The sequence below is a fragment of the Aptenodytes forsteri genome, unplaced genomic scaffold (genome assembly GCF_000699145.1).
Source record: "Aptenodytes forsteri isolate BGI_AS27 unplaced genomic scaffold, ASM69914v1 Scaffold486, whole genome shotgun sequence".
NCBI classification, from domain to species: domain Eukaryota; kingdom Metazoa; phylum Chordata; class Aves; order Sphenisciformes; family Spheniscidae; genus Aptenodytes; species Aptenodytes forsteri.
This window is the reverse complement of record NW_008795717.1, coordinates 209,974-235,900: the sequence shown is the minus strand read 5'-3', so window position 1 is coordinate 235,900 and position 25,927 is coordinate 209,974. Positions and strand designations below refer to the sequence as shown.

The 25,927-nt window shown below is 36.3% G+C and overlaps 1 protein-coding gene across 1 annotated transcript in view; it reads right to left on the bottom strand.

The window, feature by feature from the left end:
* GPHN (gephyrin) overlaps positions 1-25,927 on the bottom strand; it is a gene marked incomplete at its 5' end in the record, with an annotated part of 204,284 nt that overhangs the window by 41,157 nt on the left and 137,200 nt on the right. The window contains 4 exons of the mRNA XM_009283545.1: positions 710-765; positions 4,167-4,259; positions 9,434-9,571; positions 12,969-13,011. Of these exons, the coding sequence (XP_009281820.1) occupies positions 710-765; positions 4,167-4,259; positions 9,434-9,571; positions 12,969-13,011 (330 nt within the window). The remainder of the gene's footprint in view (positions 1-709; positions 766-4,166; positions 4,260-9,433; positions 9,572-12,968; positions 13,012-25,927) is intronic.

Genomic DNA, 25,927 nt, shown 5'->3' with positions numbered 1-25,927 from the left:
GAACTTTATCAAATGTACTCTTGGGTTTGAGAACAAATCCCAAATAGTGTCCATTCATGAATATTTATACAGCACAGCAGGTCACGAATGGGTGCTGCCCCGACTTGCTCTTAAGCTCAATCCATGTATCTGCTAAGGTGCACAAACGCTCTTTTGATTTAACAAACAGAAAAGGAGCAATACTGCAAACTAGGCTGCTGCCAGCCTTCCCCAAGATTGTTCTGATCATTACCTACCTTTAAAGGCTTCATACAAAATTCTTACACTTTGTTTTGCAGATATCAGTGTGAAATATGCAAGCAGCTTGTGGAAACAGTTATTGGGCTGATGTCCCTTTTAAAATCTGTCAGCAAGAAGGGGTTAAATCTTGCTTTTCTCTGTTTATGAATTGTAATGCCGCTAGAAACCTTATGTCCTCTAACATTGTACTAGGGCAGAACATTAGTGTATGAACTCCTATCGGACATGTCAGCACAATGCTCTGAAGTATTTTGGGATATCCTTGTTAGTTCCTTATGTAACCGTACGACCTCACTTTCTGAAATCATGTCCCAAGGCACATAGCAGGAGGTACAGCTGTGTCCTACTTCATGCCACCTCCAAGAATATTGAGTTTTGGAGCACTAGCAAGGCTTGTAAAAATACAAAGCGATATCTTACAAAAGAAAAATACATTAAAAAAAAAAAAAGAGAAAAAAATTGTGCTCACCTGCTCACCAGCCTGGGATTCCCCTATGATGAATCGATCTCCAGGGCCATCAGCAGCTGTTAAGATGGACAATACAAGTGATAAAGGCTGAACCAAAACAAATGATGGCATTAGAAATTAAGAAGAGGAGAACGAAAGCATGATCTAAGATTCAGTTCTTCAGTGTCAGCATGACAAAGGTTATAGAAGTTTTGCAAACATTTCACATTTTAAATCCTTTTAAGCTGTGTTTATTATTCTGAAAATTACAGGTTCTATAGTACTTTTAACTGAAAGTTTCTGGGCAATATGGGATCAAGTAAAAGGAGGTTAGGAGGAATTACATTAATAACAAAGATTTAAGAGTGTTCATGAGATTATTTTTATAAAAATGTCCACCGCGAGCAAATCTTTTTCCATGTGAAACTAACACAGGGGAATCACATATTTTGTAAGTGTATTGCGTATCTTTTTTCTAGACAACGATGGAATATTGACATTTCTAGATTCTACCTCTGCCTTTGGAGGAAAACGTGGACAAGGGAAGTGGTTACAGACTGTGTAGAAAACCATACAGGTTTGGCATTTTCTGAAGAGCACTAGGGCTAAGATAATGCAACTTGGACTGCTACATTAGAAGTCTGGGTTCTGTTCCTTTTTGTAATTTTAGGAGGTAGCACTGAACTAGTTACCTTATACCTTTCACTGAAGCCATTCTGAAAATTGAAAGTCAGAGATCGTTGATTTAATAAACTGAAAGTCTCCAGGACTTCTAATTTAGCAAAATGTGTATTTTTACAGGGACAACAAAGGCACCCTTACTAACGAAGTTTAAGCTTCTGCCTGCCTCAAAGGTTTTCAACAAGTTGCATTAGTGGTATTACAGGCTCTACTATGGTGTAAAGCATGTATGGAGCACAAGCAACTCTGCCTGCCCAAGCACAGCAGGCATGCTGTCAAGAGTGTTCAGGCAAACTGGGTTCGTACGCTCACATTTAAATATGTCTTTTTATTAATTTTAAATCTGTAACTGTCAAAAGCTGATTTCCCAGAGATGAAGTCTAATCAGTGACAATCTTTAACTTAATACTTTCTTTTTTATTTCAAAAGCCCTGAATATACATACAGCTAGATAACCTTATCATATTGAGAAGAACTGCTTTCAGGAAGGATGCCCATTCAGTCTGTACAATGATTTATTACATTTGTACTCATATATCAGCTGCAACTCTGCAGATGATGATCTATGGTATTTAGTCATGTTTGAAGACTAATGATCAACTTAACTTTAAAAGCCTATCAAACAGCCTAATCTATGAGCTTTAGAACAAACTCTAAAATAAGAAAGTGGAAAAGGACTTTTCAACTACTTGTCTTTGAATAATGCATATAATACTACTGAATACAGTTGTCACACCTTCACTGAAAAAAATGCACTGGGATGATCCAGCAAAAGAAGAGACAAAAATTCCCTAATAGCTAAATTATTTTAAACCTGATAAAATGCTACTGAATTAGATTTCATTCCCCCATTAGTAATGATACGGAGACAAAGTTTATAGGTGATGTACAACTGATAAAGCTTGAAAAAAGCGGACAAGGTTTTGGGGCAGACAGGTTTATGTGACTGAAAGCTAATCCTTTATTTTTTTTGTAAAAAATATCCGTTAATGTAGTCAATATTATTTCTGCCTACAAACCTTGTTTCTCATGTTCTGAGATAACAGGTCTACAAGAAGAATAGAATAGAATAGAATAGAATAGAATAGAATAGAATAGAATAGAATAGAATAGAATAGAATAGAATTGTCCAAATGCCTCTTAAACACTGACAGGCTTGGGGCATCGACCACCTCTCTAGGAAGCCTGTTCCAGTCCTTGACCACCCTCTCAGTAGAGAAATGCTTCCTAATGTCCAGTCTAAACCTCCCCTGGCGCAGCTTTGAACCATTCCCACACGTCCTATCACTGGATACCCAGGAGAAGAGCTCAGCGCCTCCCTCTCCACTTCCCCTCCCCAGGAAGCTGTAGAGAGCAGTGAGGTTGCCTCTCAGCCTCCTTTTCTCCAAGCTAGACAAACCCGAAGTCCTTAGCTGCTCCTCACAAGACATTCCTTCCAGCCCTTTCACCAGCTTTGTTGCCCTCCTCTTGACACATTCAAGTACCTTACTGTTACTCTATTTGAATGCACCACCAAAATTAGGGTCTTGTGTGTTGGTTCTGACAGAAGTTGTTGAAGACAGCGTTCATGATCATTCCGCTCATTCTGCGTGTTTACTGAGATTGTACTTGTACTTTCCCTTACCTTGTAGCAATCAAGTTGCAAGACAGCATTTGCTTGATCCCAAGGCCCTTGTCAGTCAGCATTCTACTCAGAGCTCCCCCTCTCAGCTTTTCTCAGCGTTATATTACCTGTATTTCTCTGGCTACATCTGCACTCCCTTGCCACTATTACTGGTCATTTTGGTCTGCCTGTCTCTCACACACATAGATGACAGACAGCTGCAGTCAAACCCATCTTGTAGACCTGGAATTTTATTTTTATATCAAATCCATGGGGAAGCTATTGGACTACATCCATTGCCTGGATTTGCAGACAGTCTATTTCATGGACAGTTGCGTTCCATTGTTTCAGCTGCCAGTAACAAAAAAGGTATTTTAATGTCCCTAGAAGAAAGTTGGCTATTGTGTCCAAATTTCAACATGGTGTTACGATGATGCAACCCCTACCACAATGAAATCACTACTAGTATAACGTTCAATCATATATATTTTAATTTCCTCCATAGATATCTGAGGTGAGCATCATCAGTCTTACTTTACAAAGGGAAAAACTGATGCACAGAGAAGCAACTTGCTCAAAATCATGCAGCACCTAGTGGCAAAGCAGAAGATGGATTCGGGTCTCCTGGGAAACCACTCACTTCTTGCTCCGTAAAGTCACACTACTCATTTTATTTTTATACAGCAACTGCAATATTTTCAAAGTAAAAATGAGCTTTTCTTTTGAGGTGCCTCTGTAAGAGTACATTCTGATATGTATTTTTGAAAATTCTCTAATGCAATGATAAAATAATTCACAAATAGGAAGCTGGATCTGTGACAGTTCAAAAAGCAACAGATATGTAAGAAATTCCTGATTAAATCAACAACAGAGGAATAGAAGAATCTGTCATTCAGAAACAGATGTTCTGTTACTCTCCTGAATTTCCAAGAAACTCACTAGCAACTCAGGTGCATGTCTATGAGCACACATGGATGTACATTTGCTCATGTACATATGTATCCACTTAAAAGATCTGAATTCAACTTTATGGTCTTCCTTCGAGACAGCTGCATTCTACGTAACTGTGACTTCAGCAATGATCTGAATCAAATCTCAACCAAAATAACCATTGCCGGATCCAAAACAATTGAACTAACATTATAAAGTGGTTTTACAGACACAATACTGCATGTCTACAAAGTGAGTGTTTACCTCTGACAGCGTAGCCGTCTTTTACTGATGCTGGAAATGGTGGTAGATTATCTTTTGCATATACATCTTGAGCAAGGACTCGGCCCATTCCATCTAGAAAAGAGAAAAGAGAAAAGACCGTGCTCCATGTCATTACAGCTAGTAAAAGGGAAAAGAAGTGAACAGCAGTGTGCTCTGATGGATGAAATGTATGTGTATGTGACATGAACAGAGCTCTCAGGTTTTTGATTTCTGCCTCTACATAAATGAAAAAAGACGAGTCTGAAAGTACTGATGAAAGATTTGTTCAGTCAGTCTGTGTTCCTGGTTATGATGAAATTGTTGACAGTATATCTGAATGCCAAGTATCCAAACCCAGAGGTAATAGCTCTGATAGAGGATCAGACAGAAAAAAACAAGTATTTGTTTCTTCAGGACAACTTTTTCTCCTGAAATCTCTTAAAAACACACACTTTCTTGTATTTCAATTTGTTAAAAAAAGTTCTTTTTTTAAAAGCTTTTAAAATAACATTTCAAAAGTAAATCCCATGTGCAAAAGGTGAGAAGTGATGGATTGTGCCCAGAGGACTCAACATTAACAGTAATGATGGACAAGTTTCCATAAAATTGACAAAGAAGTTTTGCAATAGATTAGCTTTGCCTAATTGCTGAGAGCGTTTCTGCTTAATGGAGGGTGAATGCACATAAGTGTCAGGATCATTTATGTAAATTTACGCTGTTATAGTTCTAAATATTTTAATAGCTGTTTCAAACATACTCTTTCCCTTCACTTAGCAACTATGACTGATGAGTTGTAATTTGGCTCTGCCTCCCTGTAGAGACTGATATGAATTACTTCATCCTCAGTCAAGTGTGCACTACTTGCTTGCTTTTATGGCGCCAGCAAGAGTTTTTTTTAGTATGATGTGGAACAGAGTGGAAAATATGTATCTTATCCCTTCATACAGTGGGAGAGTGAGAAAGAAGATTTATTATATGTGTGATTAGATGGACTAGGAAGGGGCACATGGGTCAGAACTACTGAGATTGGCTTGATTCCAGTATGTCTAAGTAGAAGGGAAGCTCATCTCATAATAGAGGCCATCGCTCTTAGGAGTGTGTTGTGGCACAAGAAGGCAATATCCAGCTGAAAGTATGAAGGAATGAGAGGATGCATGAATACTTCTACCTGGAGAATTTGTGTGGATATGTACTTTACAGATTATGATCTTTCAGGCACGCCAAAAAAGAGAGACATACATAAAGCGTGTTTCTTGTTTTACAGATAGGGAAATCGATGTGGTTCTGGATTTGCTGGCAAGGCAGAAGACCTAACATTGCACACTAAATGGATAGGTTTTGTTAAAAAGTGCACCTACTTGATTTGTAAATGTTCAGCTCCAGTGAAGTGGTATTATAATGGAGATTATATTTTACTTATTAACACAAAGGGATTTAGTTAGTAATTAATTATAAATATAATAACTATAACATCATTGTGCTCACATCCATATGTATCAACTTGTAGCCTGAGGCGAATATTTATGTTGCATTTTTGAAATAGGTGTTGCCATGAAAATGCTGATAAAACCTTTTAAAGCAACTAGAAAAGCACCTTTGTGATGGCTATTAATACGTCTGTGCATCACTGCGTATCACTCTCTGTGATACACAATATAGAAGTAAGTAGAAAGCTCACAAGAGCTTGTACACTTGCACTGAAAAAAAAAATGCAGACATAGACATTTAAATTATAGCATAGAAAAGGCAGCTATCAAAGGCCTAGTAAAAACACCCTCTGTTCATAGACGCACGAAAGCTCATACAAAAGTGATGCTTCTAATTTTAGCAGGTATGTTGTGTCTTTTTACTTCTTGTCTGCATGCAAAATCACACCAATTAGAGCAAAGTTGAACAGTATGTTCCTGGCATTCTGCCATGCAATATTTGAAGGGAATAAATGGCCAGCCAATAGCGGGAATGAATTTCATTAAGGGGAGAAAAATGTAAGAATTATTTGCTGAAGCCTTAGGCATTTAAAATGAAGCAAGTCAGCAACTAAAGGACAACCTGAAGTACCTCTGTACTCTCCTTTATTTGAGCAATTATTTTAGAAATACACTGTTTGACCTTATTTTGATTAATTGTAATTCAAAAAAGATGTTATATTGTAATGTCATCAAACTGTCCCTTGTGATGCCCATAGCTTTCCGATTCTAACACAAAATGGAGAACTACATTAAACTCACTTTCAAAATTTGGGTATTTTCTAAAGCTTAGCTGGTGAAACTGGTGCTGTTCTGTGAAGAATTTTGATTTCTCAGTGTATCGGTACTGGGATAAAGCAGTGAGACAGGTATTGTACTAAAGGTGATGGATTTGCTCCCATTTTGTAAAGATTGCCCTGGTAGCACCTCAGTGTGATATGAAAAGGCAGTTCTATCAAAATAATCAGCTAGTTCAAAATGAATAAGCACTGGAAAAAAATGCCCAAACTCTACAGAAGTTACAGGGCTCCTGGGCCAGATCAGAAAAGCTGCTCCGTTCTGAGGTTTAAGCCCGTGAAGTGTGGATTGCCTCTGCTTTGTACTTTTAGTATCAATTAAACTTCTGCCTCTTCTTAGTTTCAGAAGAATAACCATTATCTTTCTGTCTAAAAACTTAACGTTATGTACCCATGGAGCAATGTTCAGGTAGCTGCATTTAGCTGGAATAAAAGGCTAACTGGGGGCTTCATACCAGATATTGATGATGGCAGGTGGGAAATATGCTTCAGATGCCTTTGGTTTATGGCACTTCTGTAAAATGTTTTAAGACTGTCCATTTTTTTTTTTTAATATGGAAGAGGCTAAATGATCTATACAGGCACTGAGCAATACAGTTACCAATGTGAAAGTCACGTTTCAAAAGATCTGGCCCAGGAGCCCTGTAACTTCTGTAGAGTTTGGGCATTTTTTTCCAGTGCTTATTCATTTTGAACTAGCTGATTATTTTGATAGAACTGCCTTTTCATATCACACTGAGGTGCTACCAGGGCAATCTTTACAAAATGGGAGCAAATCCATCACCTTTAGTACAATACCTGTCTCACTGCTTTATCCCAGTACCGATACACTGAGAAATCAAAATTCTTCACAGAACAGCACCAGTTTCACCAGCTAAGCTTTAGAAAATACCCAAATTTTGAAAGTGAGTTTAATGTAGTTCTCCATTTTGTGTTAGAATCGGAAAGCTATGGGCATCACAAGGGACAGTTTGATGACATTACAATATAACATATTTTTTGAATTACAATTAATCAAAATAAGGTCAAACAGTGTATTTCTAATTTTTGTTACATACAAAACAGTATGTAAGTTTTCATCCAGAAGTGTAAAAGATAGAGAGATGGAGAAAAATAGTAATAAAGATAAAAGGACAAGAGAATAAGACATATTTATAGAATCAAGGACAAAAAAAGGAAAAATAACAGCTTAATACTTGTTTTCCCCTATAATCAATACAACCCAAATTCAAGAACTTATTTCTTCACTTAGTTTTGCACTAGAGGTTTAAAAAATCAAAACTATTTTTATGTAAAAAAGAATAATAATGCTACAGTACCTTAACACTACCTTATATAGCAAAATAAACATATGCTGTGCTGCTTTTTCAGGGAGGTACATGCCAGACTTTTATCCTTTATTTCAGGAGTTCAGTGTCATATATATAGCATCTATTTGGACTAAATGTGCCTACCACTGTTGCTCACCATACTGTCCACAAAGGGCTGTCTCCACATTTAATGGACAGCTATCCAAAAAGATCTAATAGCTATACTCGGGCATTTATGCCTTAATGCCTTCTCTAATCTGCACACCATTATGAAAGTGCAGGGTGTAATATGCATATTCCTTGTTAATCCAGTATTGTCACTGTTCTGAATGCAGGATATGCAGCACCTTCTCAGAGACGTGCTTCCTGCTACCAAGGCACAGAGGAGTGCTGATCTCCACTTGGACTGACTAAACACACAGGTGTGATTCTACATACAGTCCGCTAAATCAGTATGTCAATATGAAGACATCTCAAATGTTTGTGGCAGCACAAAGATTTGGTGAAGGGCAGGAAAACTTTGAACTTTCAAGCCAGAAGACAGAATATCCCATTCAGAAACTATTTTTACCTCTCTGCTATCTGGAGTCCACTGATGTCCTAAACACTCTGGCTCTTGAGGCTCATGGTTCCACTCTCTCTTCACTCACCACTTTACCTTTGGAAAATCTGGAGGAACCCCTGGAGGAGGTTTCCTCTTCCCTACCTACTTTAGGATTACTTGTCAGCATGCTTCCTGTCATGATTTTGTTCTGTGCCACAAACACTCTCCCAGAGAATGCCCAGGCTTGGTGTAAGGGATAGCAGAAGCAAGGGAGACACCTAATAGGCATTATGAACACACTATTTCAGGAGGGAGGATAGTTTAGCTGAATAAACATGAGAGGTGCCCTGCTCATTCCTTTTAAGGCCAGAAAATGGCTTCACCTATGCCCATTTATTTACAAGTATAGACACAGTCACAAGGTCTGACATTTTGCCTGCTGTTTGGTGCCTTTTAAGACAACCTCGCTGTATAAAACAGTTACCCTTGATTATAAAGTTTCAATAAATCACACATTAAATGCAAGTAAGTATCAGAAAAGGATCAAATGTAGCGGTAGAGTAGAAAGGGAATTATCTTGCGTTTATGAGAAGAGGAGGCAAATTCTGGAATGACTAGTAGGCCAAGTAGGATCTGGAAAAACAGACTGAGACGAACTGTTAAAGATATAGACATGGAAAAAAGTGACCTGGAGTCAATAATCACCTTGATTTGATCACTAATCTCAGATTGGAGAGGGGCTTTAGTGAGAATCTCCCACAGTAAGAGAACAGAGTGAACGATCACAGTACAACTTGGAGCTACTTGGCATCTACAGAAGTCCAGTGTTAAATCAACCACTGAGGCAAACTGTGGTTTCTATGTTTCAGCTTTGTTGCATATAACACAGACCAGAAGAAAATTCATTTATATATTTAATTAGAGTTCCATTACAGATTCCTTCAAGGAGCAGCACTGAGCTCAATCAACGTTCTCCTGACTTTGAAAGGTGACTTCTGCTCCTATTATTGGCATTTCCTAAAGCAGTTTCTCCTGGAGAAGGTACTGTCTCAGACACCTCACAACATTAATAAAAGAGCAAGTGCTTAAGAAGGTTGTAGAATAAGGAAATAACCACCCTAATCCTCACAAAGAATCCAACTTAAAATACCTCTGTAATTGATGATTTCTGTTCCAAGCACTGGGGTCATCTCCAGAACTGTGATGAAGGCCTTGTCCATAGATGTCAATGGGAATGGAGACATGCGGTGTCTTCTTGCTACCTTGGTAATGTCAACAGCACTGTGACCTGCAACAAGAGAGCACCAAGTTTATGTATGCTACAATGTGTAGATGTACGCAGTGATGTTCATTTAAACCACTTTACTGAAATTAATCTGGCACTTTGGGGTAAACTAAATTACTTAGTTATGACTATAGAGCATTTATGTCAGACACTGGGAAGGCATTGTATTCAACTACAATCAAAAGAGAGATTTAAAAGAAAATGCAATTTACAATTGAAAACGTTCACAAAAGTATATATCCTTACTTGTCATGAAGAACATACCAGAAGTCTTGATGAGCATGAAAGGATCAGTTAATCAGAAACAGAAACCTTCAAGATGATGCAGTATTTTACACCGAGGATGATAATCTGAGGTTAACTCAGTTCTATGAACTATGAACTCAGGACAATTCACTCCTCATTCTGTTCTCCACAAACACATCTCAATATGCTATGTGCAGTGCACAGATAAAACATAAAAATGGACACTGTCCCAGTGAGTTTGCAATCCAAGAGCGAGATGGGAGTCAAAAGGTTTGAAAGGAGGATAGAGGGAAGCACAACGAAATCACTGGACAGTCAGGACAGCAGACAGTGTTTCCAGCTAGTGGGCATCTGACCCATTGTCAAGATTTTGTAGTCACCATAGCAAAGTGACGTTTAAATGCGTAATTTGAGTGAAGGTAGTAGGATAGATTAAAGGAAGCTTACTTTTCCCAAGTATGAGGGACAGGTTGGGAGAAAATACGATAAAAGTTATTTGAAAATGAAGCCAGCAGCACGTTTGATTTCTTGATACTTACTGAGAGAGTAAACAAGGGGACAACAAGCTTTGAAGGATTTTGAGAATGAAGATAAGCAACTGAAGAGAAGGAACTATTGCAGGAATACATAAACAAGAGTAACAGATACAAACCAAAAGGTTAAGAAAATGACGTTTGTAGAAATATCTGGAATGGATTTGCCTAGAACAAGAAGGTATTTATGAGATCCAAAGTGGATGATGTTCTATATGTAATACGTAATGATATTCCTAAAGCAACATATTATAATAAGATAGCATTAACAAAAAATAGAAACTAATTTTTAAAGACGTGATTTTGCTTTGCAGTAGCTACCTAACTATCCCATTTGCTGCTGCACATGCCTTCACATTCTGGAAAAAAATTAGATTATTGCTTTAAGTGCAGTCTTCCACTAAAAAATAACTACAAAAATAGTAAAACAATCATGCAATCTAAGTTTTTCCTTTCAGAAGAGAAGGTCACTTAATCAATCTGTATATATAAAACTTATTTCAGCACTGACACATGCTTTCTCTCTATGTGGGAGATTGTTCATTAGTTTATTTTTTTGCCATTAACACAGTAACTATCTTTAACAGGAAGAAGTAGAGACAAATAAAACTGCCCACCTAATTCCAGTCCCAAGAAAGATTCTGGAAGAAATTATCTGAATAATCTCTTTGTATGTATTTAGAAGATAACATCATGATAAAAGCAGGCACTGCGAATTTGTCAAGAACAAGTAATTTCTAACTGACTTAATTCCTTTCTTTAACATAGCAGTTGGCATACTGAGGAAGAGAGAAACAGCTGATGAGATACATTTTAACTATATTAAGACTTTTCACACTCTTAAACATGACTTTCTCATAAGCAAACTAGGCAGAAATGATCCAAATTAAACTATTGTAAGATAAAAGTGTAACTAGTGGAAAAACTGCATTCCTGGATTTAACAACAGGGATGTCCCTAGCAAGCTTAGATTTTCCATTAGTATGTCTGTATTTTGTTAGCAACCTCATAAAAACGAGGAAAAGGAAAGGAAAGCATTTGTGAGACAAAGTCAAACTTGCCATACCACTCTCTGCATAGAGAAAGAAATGCAGCTTAGCAGCACTGTAATTCCTGCAGGTCCAGCAGATTCCACACAATGTATGTTAAAAACTTTTTCCTGACTGTATAAATTAAGAAATTATTTTCTTAAAAGAAATAGTTAGAACAAATGAAGGAAGATGTTAGGAAAAAATATGTCACAGCAGTGAAAGCTAGGGGAATTGTGTGGCAGCAAACAACCTTTATGCTACAGCCATTAGGTGCTTTAATGTTTATGTTTTACTGCTACCTATAACTCACTGTTAGCTACTTCAGAAATTAACATTGCACCTCTTTAACCCTTAAATCATGAATGAATTCAGAGGCTTTGAATGCTTTGAATGGTGCCCAGAGTACTACCTTCAGCTTTGGAACTCTGTGTCTAATACACATCATTTGCTTAAGTCAAAGATTCTGTTAAAATCTCCTGAGAAATGCGTTCTTCAACACAGTTTTTTTTGAAAATAGATAAAATCTCCTAATCTCTGACAACTTTGCTCCAACACCAAAAGTAACACCCACTATTTCTGCAAGAGAAGCCAAGAAAATACATACTCAAAAATAGAGCCCCTTCAGCTTTAACACTAGCATGAATAACCTTAATGAAGAAAGGAAGATGCATGTGTAACTACTAACCCTTCTCTCTCCCTGTTTCTTCCTACAAACAAATGCTAATTCTTCTTTTAGAGGTATCATACGTTTAAACAGACCCAGAGACAAAGAAAGAATGATTTTTTAAATCCTAAAATTACTAAGTGGTACTTGTTAATTACAAGTATATGACATTAAACAACTCCTCAGACTTTCCCAAGTTACCTTTCACTACTGTCAAATGGCTCTGAAAATAACTACTTACATTAAGCAGCATTTTGTATGACAAAATAATCCTCTAGCTTTGAAGCAGCTAAGTCAATTGGTTGCATAAGGTAGAAAATTCCTGACAGCCTTCTCTCTTATCACCAAAACAACTTCCTATTCCTGTTGTTATACATATATATATATACACACACAATTTTAGACTAGGAAAGAGTCCCATAAAACAAAGGAAAGGAATTGTGCGAATTAAAGAACAAGTCATTTGGATCAAATCTGAATTCTTAACCTTTGCATTGTTTGGTTTGGTTTTATGTAACCCAACATTCAATGTCATGTTCAGGTATGAAAATAAAAATCATATATATTCAACTTGAGAATTTCCATTTTCATTGTCTTTCAGTGTTGATTCTTTTTGCCCATAAAACTTGCACACACATGATAATTTACAACAATACATCACCACAAACAACACAGACCTCCATGTCATTAGAAGAACAACTTGGAAGAAAAAATTAAAAGGCAACTATCCATTAATACATGAACACTACGAGCTATTTACATTTTTATTTTCTCTTTGGACCGAATTTCATTGTCTTAAGTTATTAAACAACTTCTGCAAACCCACTTATGTCCCAACTATATCCTTCTCTTCTCATCTGACTATCATTTGCTGTCTTCTGAGCAGTCTTAGTTTCTCAATAGAGCTATGAGGTTTCAGTACTTACTTGCTCTGAGGATGTTCTCCTTGCTGCTGCACCTAGACTGGACCTGCAGAGAGAGCACAGAGTCTATGAGCTACAGAAGTTAAGAAGAATGCAAAATACAGAGATATAATGGGCAAGCTCCTGGGATCTAAGACAGAGGCTATACATATTTTCAGCAACATTCTTACATACTCTACATGAGATAAGTATATTTAAGCAGAAGGGTAGTAGCTGATGGTCAGAATCTGATACAAGCAATTTTACATGCCCCCCGCAAGAAACAAGACAGCCTAAGGACAGTAATAGAGTAAAATCAAAGAACACAATGGTTAAAATTACGTGTTAAGCTCCAGTTTTAAACAGAAAATCCACATTTTTTTAATATAATTGGAATTACAGTAACTCTGAATCTAGGTCCTGTTTTATGATTAGACAAAATACTAACATATCATGACCTGCTTTAAAATTCTATTATTGATATTTTCAGGTATTATAGAAAGAGTTTAAAATACTCAATTTAGATTGTGTTGATTCTGAAGATATTTAATAAGACTTCTTCACAATTGTATAAGCAACTCACAATTGTATAAACAGCTCCTGGCTGGAGCCAGATAAATTTACTCAGTTGTTTCTGTTTGGTTAAAAGAAATGCTATGTTCAGTATGAACTTTCAGTGCAATTCTACCTTAAAAAGTGAGAATGACAACTGGTTTCTCAACAAATCCTCTTCCTAGATGCTTAGCTGCCACTGTGCTATTCCAGATACATTTGTCTGACTCCAGGGAAACTGGAGGATTCACATTGGTCTAATATTCTAGTAACACTGGATATTTAGAGTTCCATCTGTTTACCATGCAGATTTAAAAAAGAATTGTTTTTTGAAGAGTATCAGTCCTGTAAACACAACACAGTTTAAACTTTATCTATACTGAAGCATCAGCTCTTGTTAATTCTTCTCAGGTTTGGAAAGATAGCACATTGTATAACAACACTGAAGTTGCAAGTTTTTAGATGAACTAATTTGAACAGCAGTCTATTTTCTGGCAGGTCAGCTGACTGAACTGGTAACACTTGAATAAAAAGCTTTTTGCGTGGACAAAACCCCAGCTAAAGTAAACTTCACAGGAAGACAAACCTCAGAGAGAGTATGAATGGAATCCTTCTCTTTTTTTACTTTATTGACAAATGTATTGCTAAATTTCAGCGAGAGTACTAATAAAGTAAAACCGTGTACACGTGGTGAAAGAAGTGGAATAGCACAGGTGACGCTGAAGGGTTTAATTTCATTGCAGAACATTTGTCTCTGCTGAAAAAGCAAAGGAGTGAATCCAGATTATCTTTCAGACTACAGTTTCAATTTGCAGTTACAGAAAAATTGCCTAGAAAATGAATATGTATGATCTAACAATTGATGAAGAATGGTACATGCTCAACCCCCAAAAAGCTGTCTTCAGAAAGGAACAACCATTTAAGGCTGAAACCAAATGTGCCCCAGCTTCTAAACCTCTTTCTTCTGTTCCACAGCAGCTTGCCCCAAATGTATATTCACATACAAAAATTGGATTCTACAGCGCAACACAGTCTACTTATTGTAATGGAATAACTTATGGAAAGTAATGTTGCAACTTAGAGTGGGTTATGGTGTCCTTCCCTGAAAAAAACTGTTGTTTAAAAAAAACAAACCGAAAAAACCCAAACCCTCCCTCCTTCCCACCAAAAATACTATACAAGAAAACTGCAAACAAAATATTAATGATGTCCAAATTTGGCCCAGAGTTGTTTTACCAGATTTCAAAGGCATGACATAAACTCTCTTTGGAAGAAGTAAATATTTACCTATAATTTACGAAAGGACAATTCTGGACCAAAAAGATGGTATAATGGTAGGAAAGAAAGCACAAAAGAGAGAGAGGCACAGACTGAGAGAGAGAGAGAAGCAGGATGGACGTGGCAAGGCAGAAGATGGTGTGTGCAAAAGGAGACATGGGCCTATGTGTGTAAGACTACTGTTTAAAATGGAAGAGGCTCTCTTATTTCTCACTGAAAACCATATGAAAAGAGAAAACGAGGAATGGACCTGCTGCAAAATAACCAAGCGATTCAGCAAACTGTGGAATGAAACTCAGTGAGGTAACATAGTCCTAAAGAAAAAGGCAAAAAACCAAAAATACAAAACACAAACATTTGAAACAATCTATTAAAACAAACTAAGTAAAATATGTGATCCAAAGGACACAGATAAAAGCTACTAGAGAAGGAGGAAAAATGTTAGCGGACAAAGACAGTGCTAGAGAAGTAAAATGGAAGTCAAGAGAGAGTCTTCAACAAAGTGGAGGAACAGAAGGAGCCCAAACCCATAGCGCAAAGCAATGTTTGCGAATGGAAAACAGCTCCTTTGAGCAGTAATAGTTACTCTCGAGTTGTAGCCTCTATTCCTCCTCAGTTCATCTTTAAGCCCTTCCAACCTATAGTGGAGCTAGTGTATGGACAAAAACAAGAGATTTATAATGAACAGAGCAGCTGAGATTTGCAGATCAAATCTTCTAATATAAAAAAACGTGCTGACAAAGTTTTGCTCTTACAGTGTCCAAATGACAATGGTAACAAAAGACAGCTGGCTTCACACGCAGCCTCTTACAGGTCATTTTTTTAATTCTGTGCACACAGAGGACTTTAAATTTACTTTTTGATTTCTTACACCCAGCCTACAGCTTTCATGTTATCACTCACCTGATGGGCAACATATGCAGTATGAGAAATAATTTGCTTCCCACAAATTTTAAAAGCAGCTGTGGAAGAGGAATCCATGATAATAAAATAAAAGTCTTGATCAGCTAGACTTGATCATTTCCCAACCTATGCTCACAGCTGCAGAATACAAACCACGTTTTAACATAACTGACATCAAAATTAGTTAGTACATAATACTTCTGTTTGTTTAATATGAATTGCACATTGATACCCTAAATGTGATTTTTAAACAAAACTGCAGTAAAATATGATTTTGAATAAAACCCACCAGTTTTCTAACACATACAGTTTTAGCAGCAACGGAACTTTGTATAAATGGGGTCATGTGCTTTAAGTGCCTTTTATCATATTCATTATTTGTATGTTTTACTACTTTGTTATTTGTAACATTTATGAAAAATCTGTATTCTTTTCACAGCTACTGCTAAGTAAAGAATCCGTATTACATTGCTTATAGTACCACGACTGACTGGGGCGAGTGATTAGTAGTATTATTTACTATAATTCTTCTCATTCACAGGTAGTTACAGAAATAACAACCTATGGCTGTTTCTCCTTTCACAGGGAAAGTATAGATTTATTGTTTGTCCATTCTACAGCCTCTTGGCTCACAGTGTACCTTGGCAGAAGATACAGTGGGCTACCAGCCAGTACCATTCCCCTGCGTAGTTCAGGCAGAATGTAACCAAACCCAAAGCATTCAATTCACATTACTCTGTTTTTTAAGCAAACTGGATTTTATGTTCTTTAAGATATAATTTCATCATGCTGGAATGCTGAGTAAGCTTTCTCCCATTGGCTGAAGTAGTAAATAGAATGTGAAATGAAGTACTCAAAAATAAATTACGGGAATGGTAAAATAAAGAGTCCTGCTGACAATTTCTGTCTATCAATCATGATTGGTCGGAAAAATGAAATCAATGTCTGTACTAAATTGGATTTATTGAAATCTACATTATATGTTTTGCTGCAAATAAAAATCGGTCCACAAAAAATTTTTTTACAAGAAAAATAGAAAAAGACACAAAGTAGAGTTCATGCTACAAGTGAAAAATTCATGTGAAAAATAAAGAAAAAAAAGAAAATTGAAAAACCCTTTAACACTTTACCACGACTGTTAGGAATGGTTAGAGAAATTACTTACCTTTTTAAAGTCATAACAAGATTAGCACAGAGTATTAAGTCAGCTCTTCATTATGGGAGGTACAATTAAAAGCCATTGGTTATAATAAAACAAATTGCTACACAAAGATGAAGAGTTTCCAGCCCAATATGAAAAGCTAACTCTTATGGGAGTACGTTTCAACTCAATTTTACAACATGAAGAACAATTCAGAACAACGACATCAAAACATGAGTTATCACCAACAGAAAGAGCCCGTTTCTCAGGAACACAGAGCCTGTAGGAGGCTAACCCATAATCTTTGTCAGTTATGGGAAAGCACATTGCTCCGCTTTCAGGAAAGCATGCAGAACGTGGAACCACCAGCAGAAACCCAAACATACACACAGACACAGAGGACTAAGGTACAGCAAAGGGAATGAGTTCGCCAAGCTGTAATGAAGGAAGCAGGGTATGCAAAGCACAGCAGCCATTAGCAATCCGAGAACTCTATTCCTCTAACTGTCTCATAAACACCAGGCAGGCCGGTTTATGAGGTATTGCACCTACTACAACTTACTGTCGGTGAGACAGTGTGTAACTCATATAACCTCTCCTTCAAACTTCAGCAGTTTTATGAAGACAATTTATTCTGTGTGATGTGGGAAAGTATACTGCTGCTGCTTTTATCTACCTGTGATTTACTAGTAATTACATGATCTGAGTTCTGTACAATATACTCTGTGTATTTGTACATTTGAATGGTCTCTCAAATACTTGCCTGCTTTAAATAGATTTCAAATCACACGTGATCTGATTTATAACTGTACAGGTTCGCATGGTGTCTCCTGCCTAAAATACCTTTCCCCCCAAGAGTGCAACATACATTAATCAGTATCTGTAAATAAATATATAAAATAAAACTACACCATGAGTAACAATGTCTCAAACTGGTGTAATAATATGGTAAAAATTGATTTTGGCCTGTTATTCTAAGCAATATACATGAGGTTAAACTAGGAGCAAACTGAAAAATGTAATGAAATACATTGGTTCATTTCATTAAAAAAAAGTTTTAAATCTAATCTGAAGAACTGAGACAATTACTTTGATTGAATTAATATGAAATATAAAATGAGGTTGTTAAAAAAATTCACAGGAAAAGCATATCTGGAATTGCGTACTTCAGAAAACGTTTAACAAAATATTTGAGGATTAAATAATCCTATTACAAGATGCAATCTTCCTGTTTCAGGAATGCCTTCCTATTCAAACAGCACTTTTACACTGAGCTGAATATGCAAAGTCTTGCGAGTATGCTTTATGGCCATCTGAATTAGGACTAAAGTCAGTTCAAAACTACAGAATATTTTTTTCTTGTTATACTGAGAACACCTCTGAAAGGGAAATGAAAGTGAGCTCAAAGAATTTGGTAGCAGCAGACATTACTCATAAACACATTTTTAAAAAGGAGCAGCACTATGGGTGGGATTCATCTCACCAAAATTTAAATATGTATAAGGTAGTATTCTACACACGGAATTACTCATGTCGAGTCAGTGGGAAGAAATAAGCAAAAAATCATTTGAAGCCAAAATCGTCTTAGGAGCAGATTTTTACCACTTATTAAGTGTTATGCTTGGTAGACTGGACACTGAACAAAAGTCGTCTTCAAATCTTGAATATGCCTTTATGTTTTCATACATATATTATTGAGTTCTCTTTTCTGAGGTTTTTCCTAGTCACCTCGAATACTGTGTTCAGTTTTGGGCCCCTCACTACAAGAAGGACGTTGAGGTGCTGGAGCGTGTCCAGAGAAGGGCAACGAGGCTGGTGAGGGGTCTGGAGAACAAGTCTTATGAGGAGCGGCTGAGGGAACTGGGGTTGTTTAGCCTGGAGAAAAGGAGGCTGAGGGGAGACCTCATCGCTCTCTACAACTACCTGAAAGGAGGTTGTAGTGGGGTGGGTGTCGGTCTCTTCTCCCAAGTAACTAGCGATAGGATGAGAGGAAATGGCCTCAAGTTGCGCCAGCAACAAATAATTTGTGCACAACCTCCAACAGATATTTCTAACCTGTGCTAACAGAATCCAAGTAAGATTTGTAAGACACAAGAAATCTCTAGGAACACTGCACTTGGAAAAATCAAAAGTTCTACTACTTGTATTATTAGCTGTGAACAAGGTCTTTTATTTGTTTGAATGAAAATCTTAAACATTTCCCCAAATGCCCTGGAAATATTCTCCAGTTTGAGAAGTAAGTGTAAATAAAGGCAGAGAGAATAAATTTTCTTTCCAAAGAGATACAAGAGAAAGAGATTCCTGTTGTCCTTGTTGTTTGCCACAGAGATGGGATTTATTTTCCTGTTTTCATACAATCTCACATGCTGGCAATGTGATTGATGAATCACTTGGCCTTAGAGTATACGCTAGATGTCTGAGTTATATCCTATCTGACCAGCATTAAGACTTTTGAAACTCCTTGTCCATTCCAGTTCAACCAGCTTTTTAAGCTGCTGTCAATCAGATCGACTAAAAATACATGTGATGTATAGAAATTCTTGTCCTCAAGCACACCATAAATTACTCTCCAACCCTTGACATACACTAATATGGTTGACATTTTAAAAAGTTTCATTTCTATTACAAGTATTTTGCTTTTAAATGAAATTTCAACTATTTTCATATTTCTATTTCTTGACCCAGCAACAGCCAATTTCAATGCAGCATTAATACAAAATTTCCACATTACTGCAAAAAATTGAAACTATTTTTCTTGAATGGCGTGACCCTCAAAATCCAAATTTTAAAATAAATACTTCATTCAAATGTAGTCAAGCAAAATTGGCAAGTTGAAGTGAAACACAACATTTAGGAAATACCAGATCAATGTTATGTGTGCGACTCTTATTTTTCCTTTGACATGTAGGCATTATGATTTCATCCTAATTATTTTCAGCAGGGCTTCTGCATGAGACAAGATAAGGCTATTTCATTTTAATCTCCCTGTTCAAAAACTAGTTTCGTGTTTTACTTGCTAAACATTACCCAAACTCTCTTCTGAATAGGGAATTATTTAGTACTTTATAGATTTCTCTGTTGTGCTCGGTTCTACAATAGAAAACGTCCTAATACACATGAAGGAATTTATTTTTATAAAAATCTTTGTGAAGCAGAGGGATGACTTGATTTTACCAATGGGAAACTGAGACCCAGAGACATCTGGACTAAATTTAACTTGACATGCCTACAGCTGGATGACAGAATGCAAAGCCCCTCAGCTGCCATTTATTTCAACTGCATTTGGAGTGCTCAGCATACGTGAACATGACTCAGTGTGTGTCTCAAGAAGGACACACAGAAAATGAGTACCCCTGAAAATGGTGTAAGAAGTTTTTTCCAGCATGAAACATGAAGTTTGCATTAATATGGAGACAGAAAATGCAATATAGTCTTCCTCAGTACCCACATTCAGGGCCTTTTGCTACAGCGTTGTGTTTTCTGTTCCAGCAGACACCTATGTCTCCTGAACTGAAAGCAGGATAGCTGTAGTCACCACTCGCCCCATCTTCTACAACTGAGAAACACAATTCAGCTTTCTTAATATCTAGTTATTGTCAATATCTGAATAAATGTTGGTGGGGAACGGACAGAGGCCTGTTTGGAACTTTTAGCTTCTGCTGCTTTTGTTCCTACCTGGTCCGAGGCCTATGGGCCTCCATCCCTTTGACCCATGGTCTGTAACAAAGCATCTCTCCATTGACCTTACTTGTAATTGCTAACAAAGCCTACAACTGTATTTCATGCTTACAATCTTATCTTCCTGGAAGCTGACTACACAGGTAACATTCCTTGCATTTCTGTGTTAAAAGAACATGAACATGTGAAAAAAGTAACAACAAAACCAAAACCATGATAAGCTTCAAAAGCCACCAATCAGCTGACCAGTGAATCTTCAGGCCTAAAGAGTCAACAAAAGGCCATCACTCAATTTCTTATGTTTTTAAAGCATCTTTAAAGTTAATTTTCAGCTTTTTCCATTGGCGTTTGCCAGCAATTTTGGTTGGATATTTTTATCGTTATTATCATTCTAAAGTCAATGGTTGGACTACTTTTTTAACTATATGAGCAGGAACAAAACATACATTTCCCCCTGTGGTCCGATCAGAATTTCTGCACTGGCGTAACTCTGAAGTAGTTGATTTTAGTTAAGCTTAACATTTTTATTTGAGCTAGGAACATCAAACTTGAAGGGCTTCAAGTACAAGAGCAAAAACTAGTAAACACAGGTAATGATAATCCTATATATGTTGTATATTATAGTCACTGATGTATACAGTATTCAGCCAAAACCTCAGACTTGTATACTTTCAAGTATAAAAATGAATAAAGCTCTTTTAAGTTAAGATTCCAACTAAGGAGCAACAACTGTAAGGAAAATAAAGCTTCAGTCCATTAATCCATCTGAGCAGTAAATATCAGTACAGTGAACTCACTGTATGAAGAGCTAGGTTTCTGCCTTTGAGTTGAGGCAGAAACAGACTATATTCCTCTGAGGAGAATTCTTAAAGTGAAATCATGGATGAATAACATGATGATTTCAGAGGGTTCATAAGCTATGGAAAGGAGAGGCTGGAACCGAGCAAACGCTGCACTGAGAACTATACTGTCAAACCCAAGTTAGAAACTATTTTTGAAAGTCGTCAGAAATACAAATGCAGGAAGAGGATTTGCATTTAGGATTTTGCTTTGAGCCTCAAAGGCTTAAAAGGATAAGATTCATTTAGTGCTGTCTTGAATTTGGCAGTCTGGATTGCAAGGTCCAGCACAACAACTACCAGGCTCCCCACAGCAGTTATGTGCCTGAGAACAGAATATTAATTTGGCTGGTCTTTTAGCAGCACTGAATCCTGGAAATTCACAGAAAAGAAAGGGATATAGAAAATACTGCGAATAAGGACATTCTTTCCTCCAGCTCTTAACTGAAAAACTTCATGGTAATTACCTTAGCAAGAAAACTTGTTTCCATGTTGCAAAACTGCATTTGAGAAACTGGAAAACCAGGAAGGTAATGTAGGGAGCACTGATGGGAACCCACTAACATTTGAACTATACGTTACTGATATTGACACTGCTGTGTATATCTAATTTGATTTTCCATGTGTTTAAAGAGACACTGGCCACTAGAGGTACATGTAAATTAGATCACACGTATAGCATTTTACATCAGTGATTACTCCAAATGCGATAACAGCAATGTAATAGAAGCTTTGACCTACTTTGATTTATTACTATTTCAGACTCTAGACTAATTTTCCAGATTCTATTACTGAAGCTGACTCTGAAGAGTTAGACTGCTTTGGGAGCTGAACCTAGAGAGCAGTTGCACTAAGTGTTATTACTAGTGTAACAGAATACAAACTAATGTCTGGCTTCTCAAACAAACTGATTTAAGTAGTAAAACCCAAACACATAAATACTAAACATTGTATGCTGGTGAGCAGCTTCCTACTGGATTTAAAAAGAAAACAGTGGTTGTCTAGAAAAGAAATCTCACAGTTCTATCTAATCAAGCCAGTTTTGATGCCATACAGTCCAAGGTATGGTACAGAAGAAAATGGAAAAAACCCTTTGCTTAAATGGATGTAATTATAGAGAAATAATGAAAAGACTGACTTTGGAAAATGCAAATGTAGATTACGTACATGAGTCTAAACCATAACAAATCAAAAGGAAAATGACATTCATAGCTCTCTGACTTGATCTAGTTTGTTTCATAAAGGATTGCACATCTCTACCACAAGGCAGGGTGAAATATCTCCCTATTTTTTGGAAGAAGAAGAAAGGGAAAAATTCAGAGATGGGCATTTAAAATTGAAACATAAAGACTTGTCTTGAAACAAAAAGCAAAGAACTTTAAGTTCCAAATGGGGAAGGATGGAAATTATTTCTGAATTACTCAATTTTTAGAATATAGAAATATATATAACATTATCTGGAAAACAGCTGTGATTTTATCATTCAATTTCTTAGTGCCTTCCTAATAGACATTTTGGATTTTATTTATTCTCTCTCTGATAAATGCAGAACTGTGAAGCATTTAACCATAATAAAGATCAACAAAAAGTATTACAATTTTGATGAGTTGATTAGATAAGGTTTAAGCCAAAATCTGTAATATGAAATGAGATGCCATTCAAAACCCCAGTTTTTACCACTCTCCTGAATGTTACATAGTTCTTTGTAAATGAACTTAGTGCTTGAACTGAACTTATTAGTAGAGAACAAAAGAATAAGTGCAAAACGTTAATATGCAGGGATAATTTTATTTGACAGAAGTCACAAGGTAAGCACCATGCACAGAGAAGCTGTAGGATTAAGTACAATTTTGCTTCTATTTTGTATGTATGAACTAATAATGGATCTAATTTAAGATTCAGCAGTGGGTAAACAAAGATAAATTGTGTTTAAAGTACAAATATAGTAACATTTCTTAATGAATTTTTTAAAATTAATTTTATTGTAAATATCTAAGATGTGATTCATCGAAGTTATTCATGTATACCTTGATCAGATTATTGCAATAATGCACTCTCCTTCCTGATGTAACTTGAAATTTTGCCATACTTTCACTCATGAGCTGTCATAAATGCCTTTCTTGATATGACATCTAGCTCTTGTAGCAAGAGCAGTTCTCTATTCTGGTATGGCAGAGAGAATGCTAAAGAAGATATTTTGTGCAGCTATTAATCCCAATAACAAGAATGAAGATGGAACTAGCAAAGCTATTTTCTACAAAAAAGGAAACTAGATCACTGGCTTTCAATAAATTTTTGCATTTTAATGTGCGCTGAGGAAACCACATTTCTCTAAAAGTAAGAATTTTAATTCATTAATTTTTCTTAAGCCAGAAGTGAGGTAGTACTATTAGCAAAGCAAAATGCAATAGAAAAAATTTAATTCTTTAAATGGCAATTGCCAAATAGAAAGCTTTGACCTCTTGTTCATGTTTGAAAGAGAAATACCTACAAATTCTAATTTTACAAAAAAATAACACAGAAAACCAGGACTAGATTGTACCAGTATAGTCAGACAAAACCCAAATGATTAGTGGACCCTTATTGGCTCTGTTATATTCATTTATTTCTGAACTGTAGATATCACAGATACATAAAGACTTTTTTTTTTTTTGTCAAGATATTTTTCTGTTTTCAAGCTGAGGATCTTGTTAAGGACATACCTGGCAAGTTAATTAAAGCCATGTCCATAAACAATATGAAAACCTCAGCATTCCCTCTAATGAATAGAGCTAACTTAGAAAAACATTATTTCAAATTTCAAAGAGCATCTCTACAATGCATATGGGGTTCATAAGGCAATGAGGTAGGTAATCTCAATTTAATGTAGCAATTTTTCTTCAATGGATCAGTATATTTACGTCAGATGTAAAGAAGCAAATTCTCTATCTGCTGGAGTCCTGCTTGAAAGCAGAGAAGAGAATGGAGAGGAGCTGCCTACATTTACTTCATTTTGTCTCCCCTATCCAAGGCATAGCCTTAATTGTCTAAGAGCAATCTTTGTTTATGCCATGAGAGTGATCTTATGTTAGAGAAAATAAAGGCACAGGTCCACTCTTCTTGGTCATGGTCTCCCATCTCCTGAAACACTTTTTCACTTCAATTATGTCACCCTGTAATTGTAAGGGTTGAATGAAATTCTCTATATTGGGGAAAAAAAAATTTCCAGCAGATATATTCACTGAAAAGTTTACAAAAGAAAAAGCAAAGAAAAAGGAAGTCCTGTTCCAGAAATTTATGTGTGAGACTGATTTTGTTTGTGCTTTCCCTATTTATGGGATGTATTCATATTACAGAAGTAGAAGTTAATTGATGTAACAAAATATAAACTTTGTGCCACTCTAATCAAGTTTGTGCATAATATGTTTTCAAAAATGTACAAGTCAAGGGCATAAATAGTGACTACAAAACCAGCCTAATAATCTGACCAATAACAAAACCATATAATTCACTTGTTACACCTGAAAGTCTAAAGACCACCTATGGTATTTCAAATCTATTTACATTTCTTAGAATTATGTCACACTTTTCTTGCTGTTATTCTAATGATCTTCAAAAACAGTGCTAGAGACAGACCTTTAACAATACGCAATTCAAATTTCAGACATTGTATATGGATATTCACTTAGGATTTTCCTTTATATTAAAATATTTCCATAATTATAAAAACAACACTGACATTAAAGCATTCTGGGGTGCCTAAGAATTGACTGAAGACCTTTTCAGTTATTTGACAATTGCACAGTCAATTATCATGGTTAAATTCATTCTTCTAAATTTTTTACCTGGCAAACTGCCAGAAAATTTAGTTTTTATTTGTAATATAAGAATAAACTAACTAAAAAATTGCATTAATTGGCCCACTGGTTAGAAATCTAGAGAGTAATATTTTAGATAAAAGAGTAATAAACCCAATTTTAAAAAGGGGTGACAAAGTATAAGGGGTTGCCACATTCTTAAGCCAGCATGAGGAAGCTGGCATATCTTCTTGAAGCCAGATGCAGAATTTGCACGTAGGCAGCAAATTCAAAATGCTGGGCTTACTGTGCATGCATTAAGGATGCTCTTGAATCTGACTGTCAAAAGTAGTCCCTTGTTCTAAATGACAAGATTCAGTTATTTACAACATTTTGTAATGCATACTACATAGAATACTTTAACTTAGAGCACATAAAAATCTTCCTGCAGTCTCTGAATGGACTTCTGAAGTCAACTACCTGTTGCAGGAAACAGTATTTCCTCTTGTTCTCTGAATACTGTTGAGACTTAATTCCCTGTACTGGTCCCTCTGCTCTTGTTTTATCAGGTAAGATAATACAAGTCTCTTTTTATTAACAATGCTAAGTATACAATCAAATCCCATCAACCAGTATGCAGCCAACACATATTCCAAAACTATTTTTATGGAAATAATGTACTTTGTGGGAGAGAAAAATAACATGAAATTTTGTAGATCTTTCACAACACAAAGCATCATGTTCTAACCACTCAATGAGGCTAAATAAAACATCTGACAAGCTACAGACCTGAGTGTCTCCCTCTTGAAAAACTTA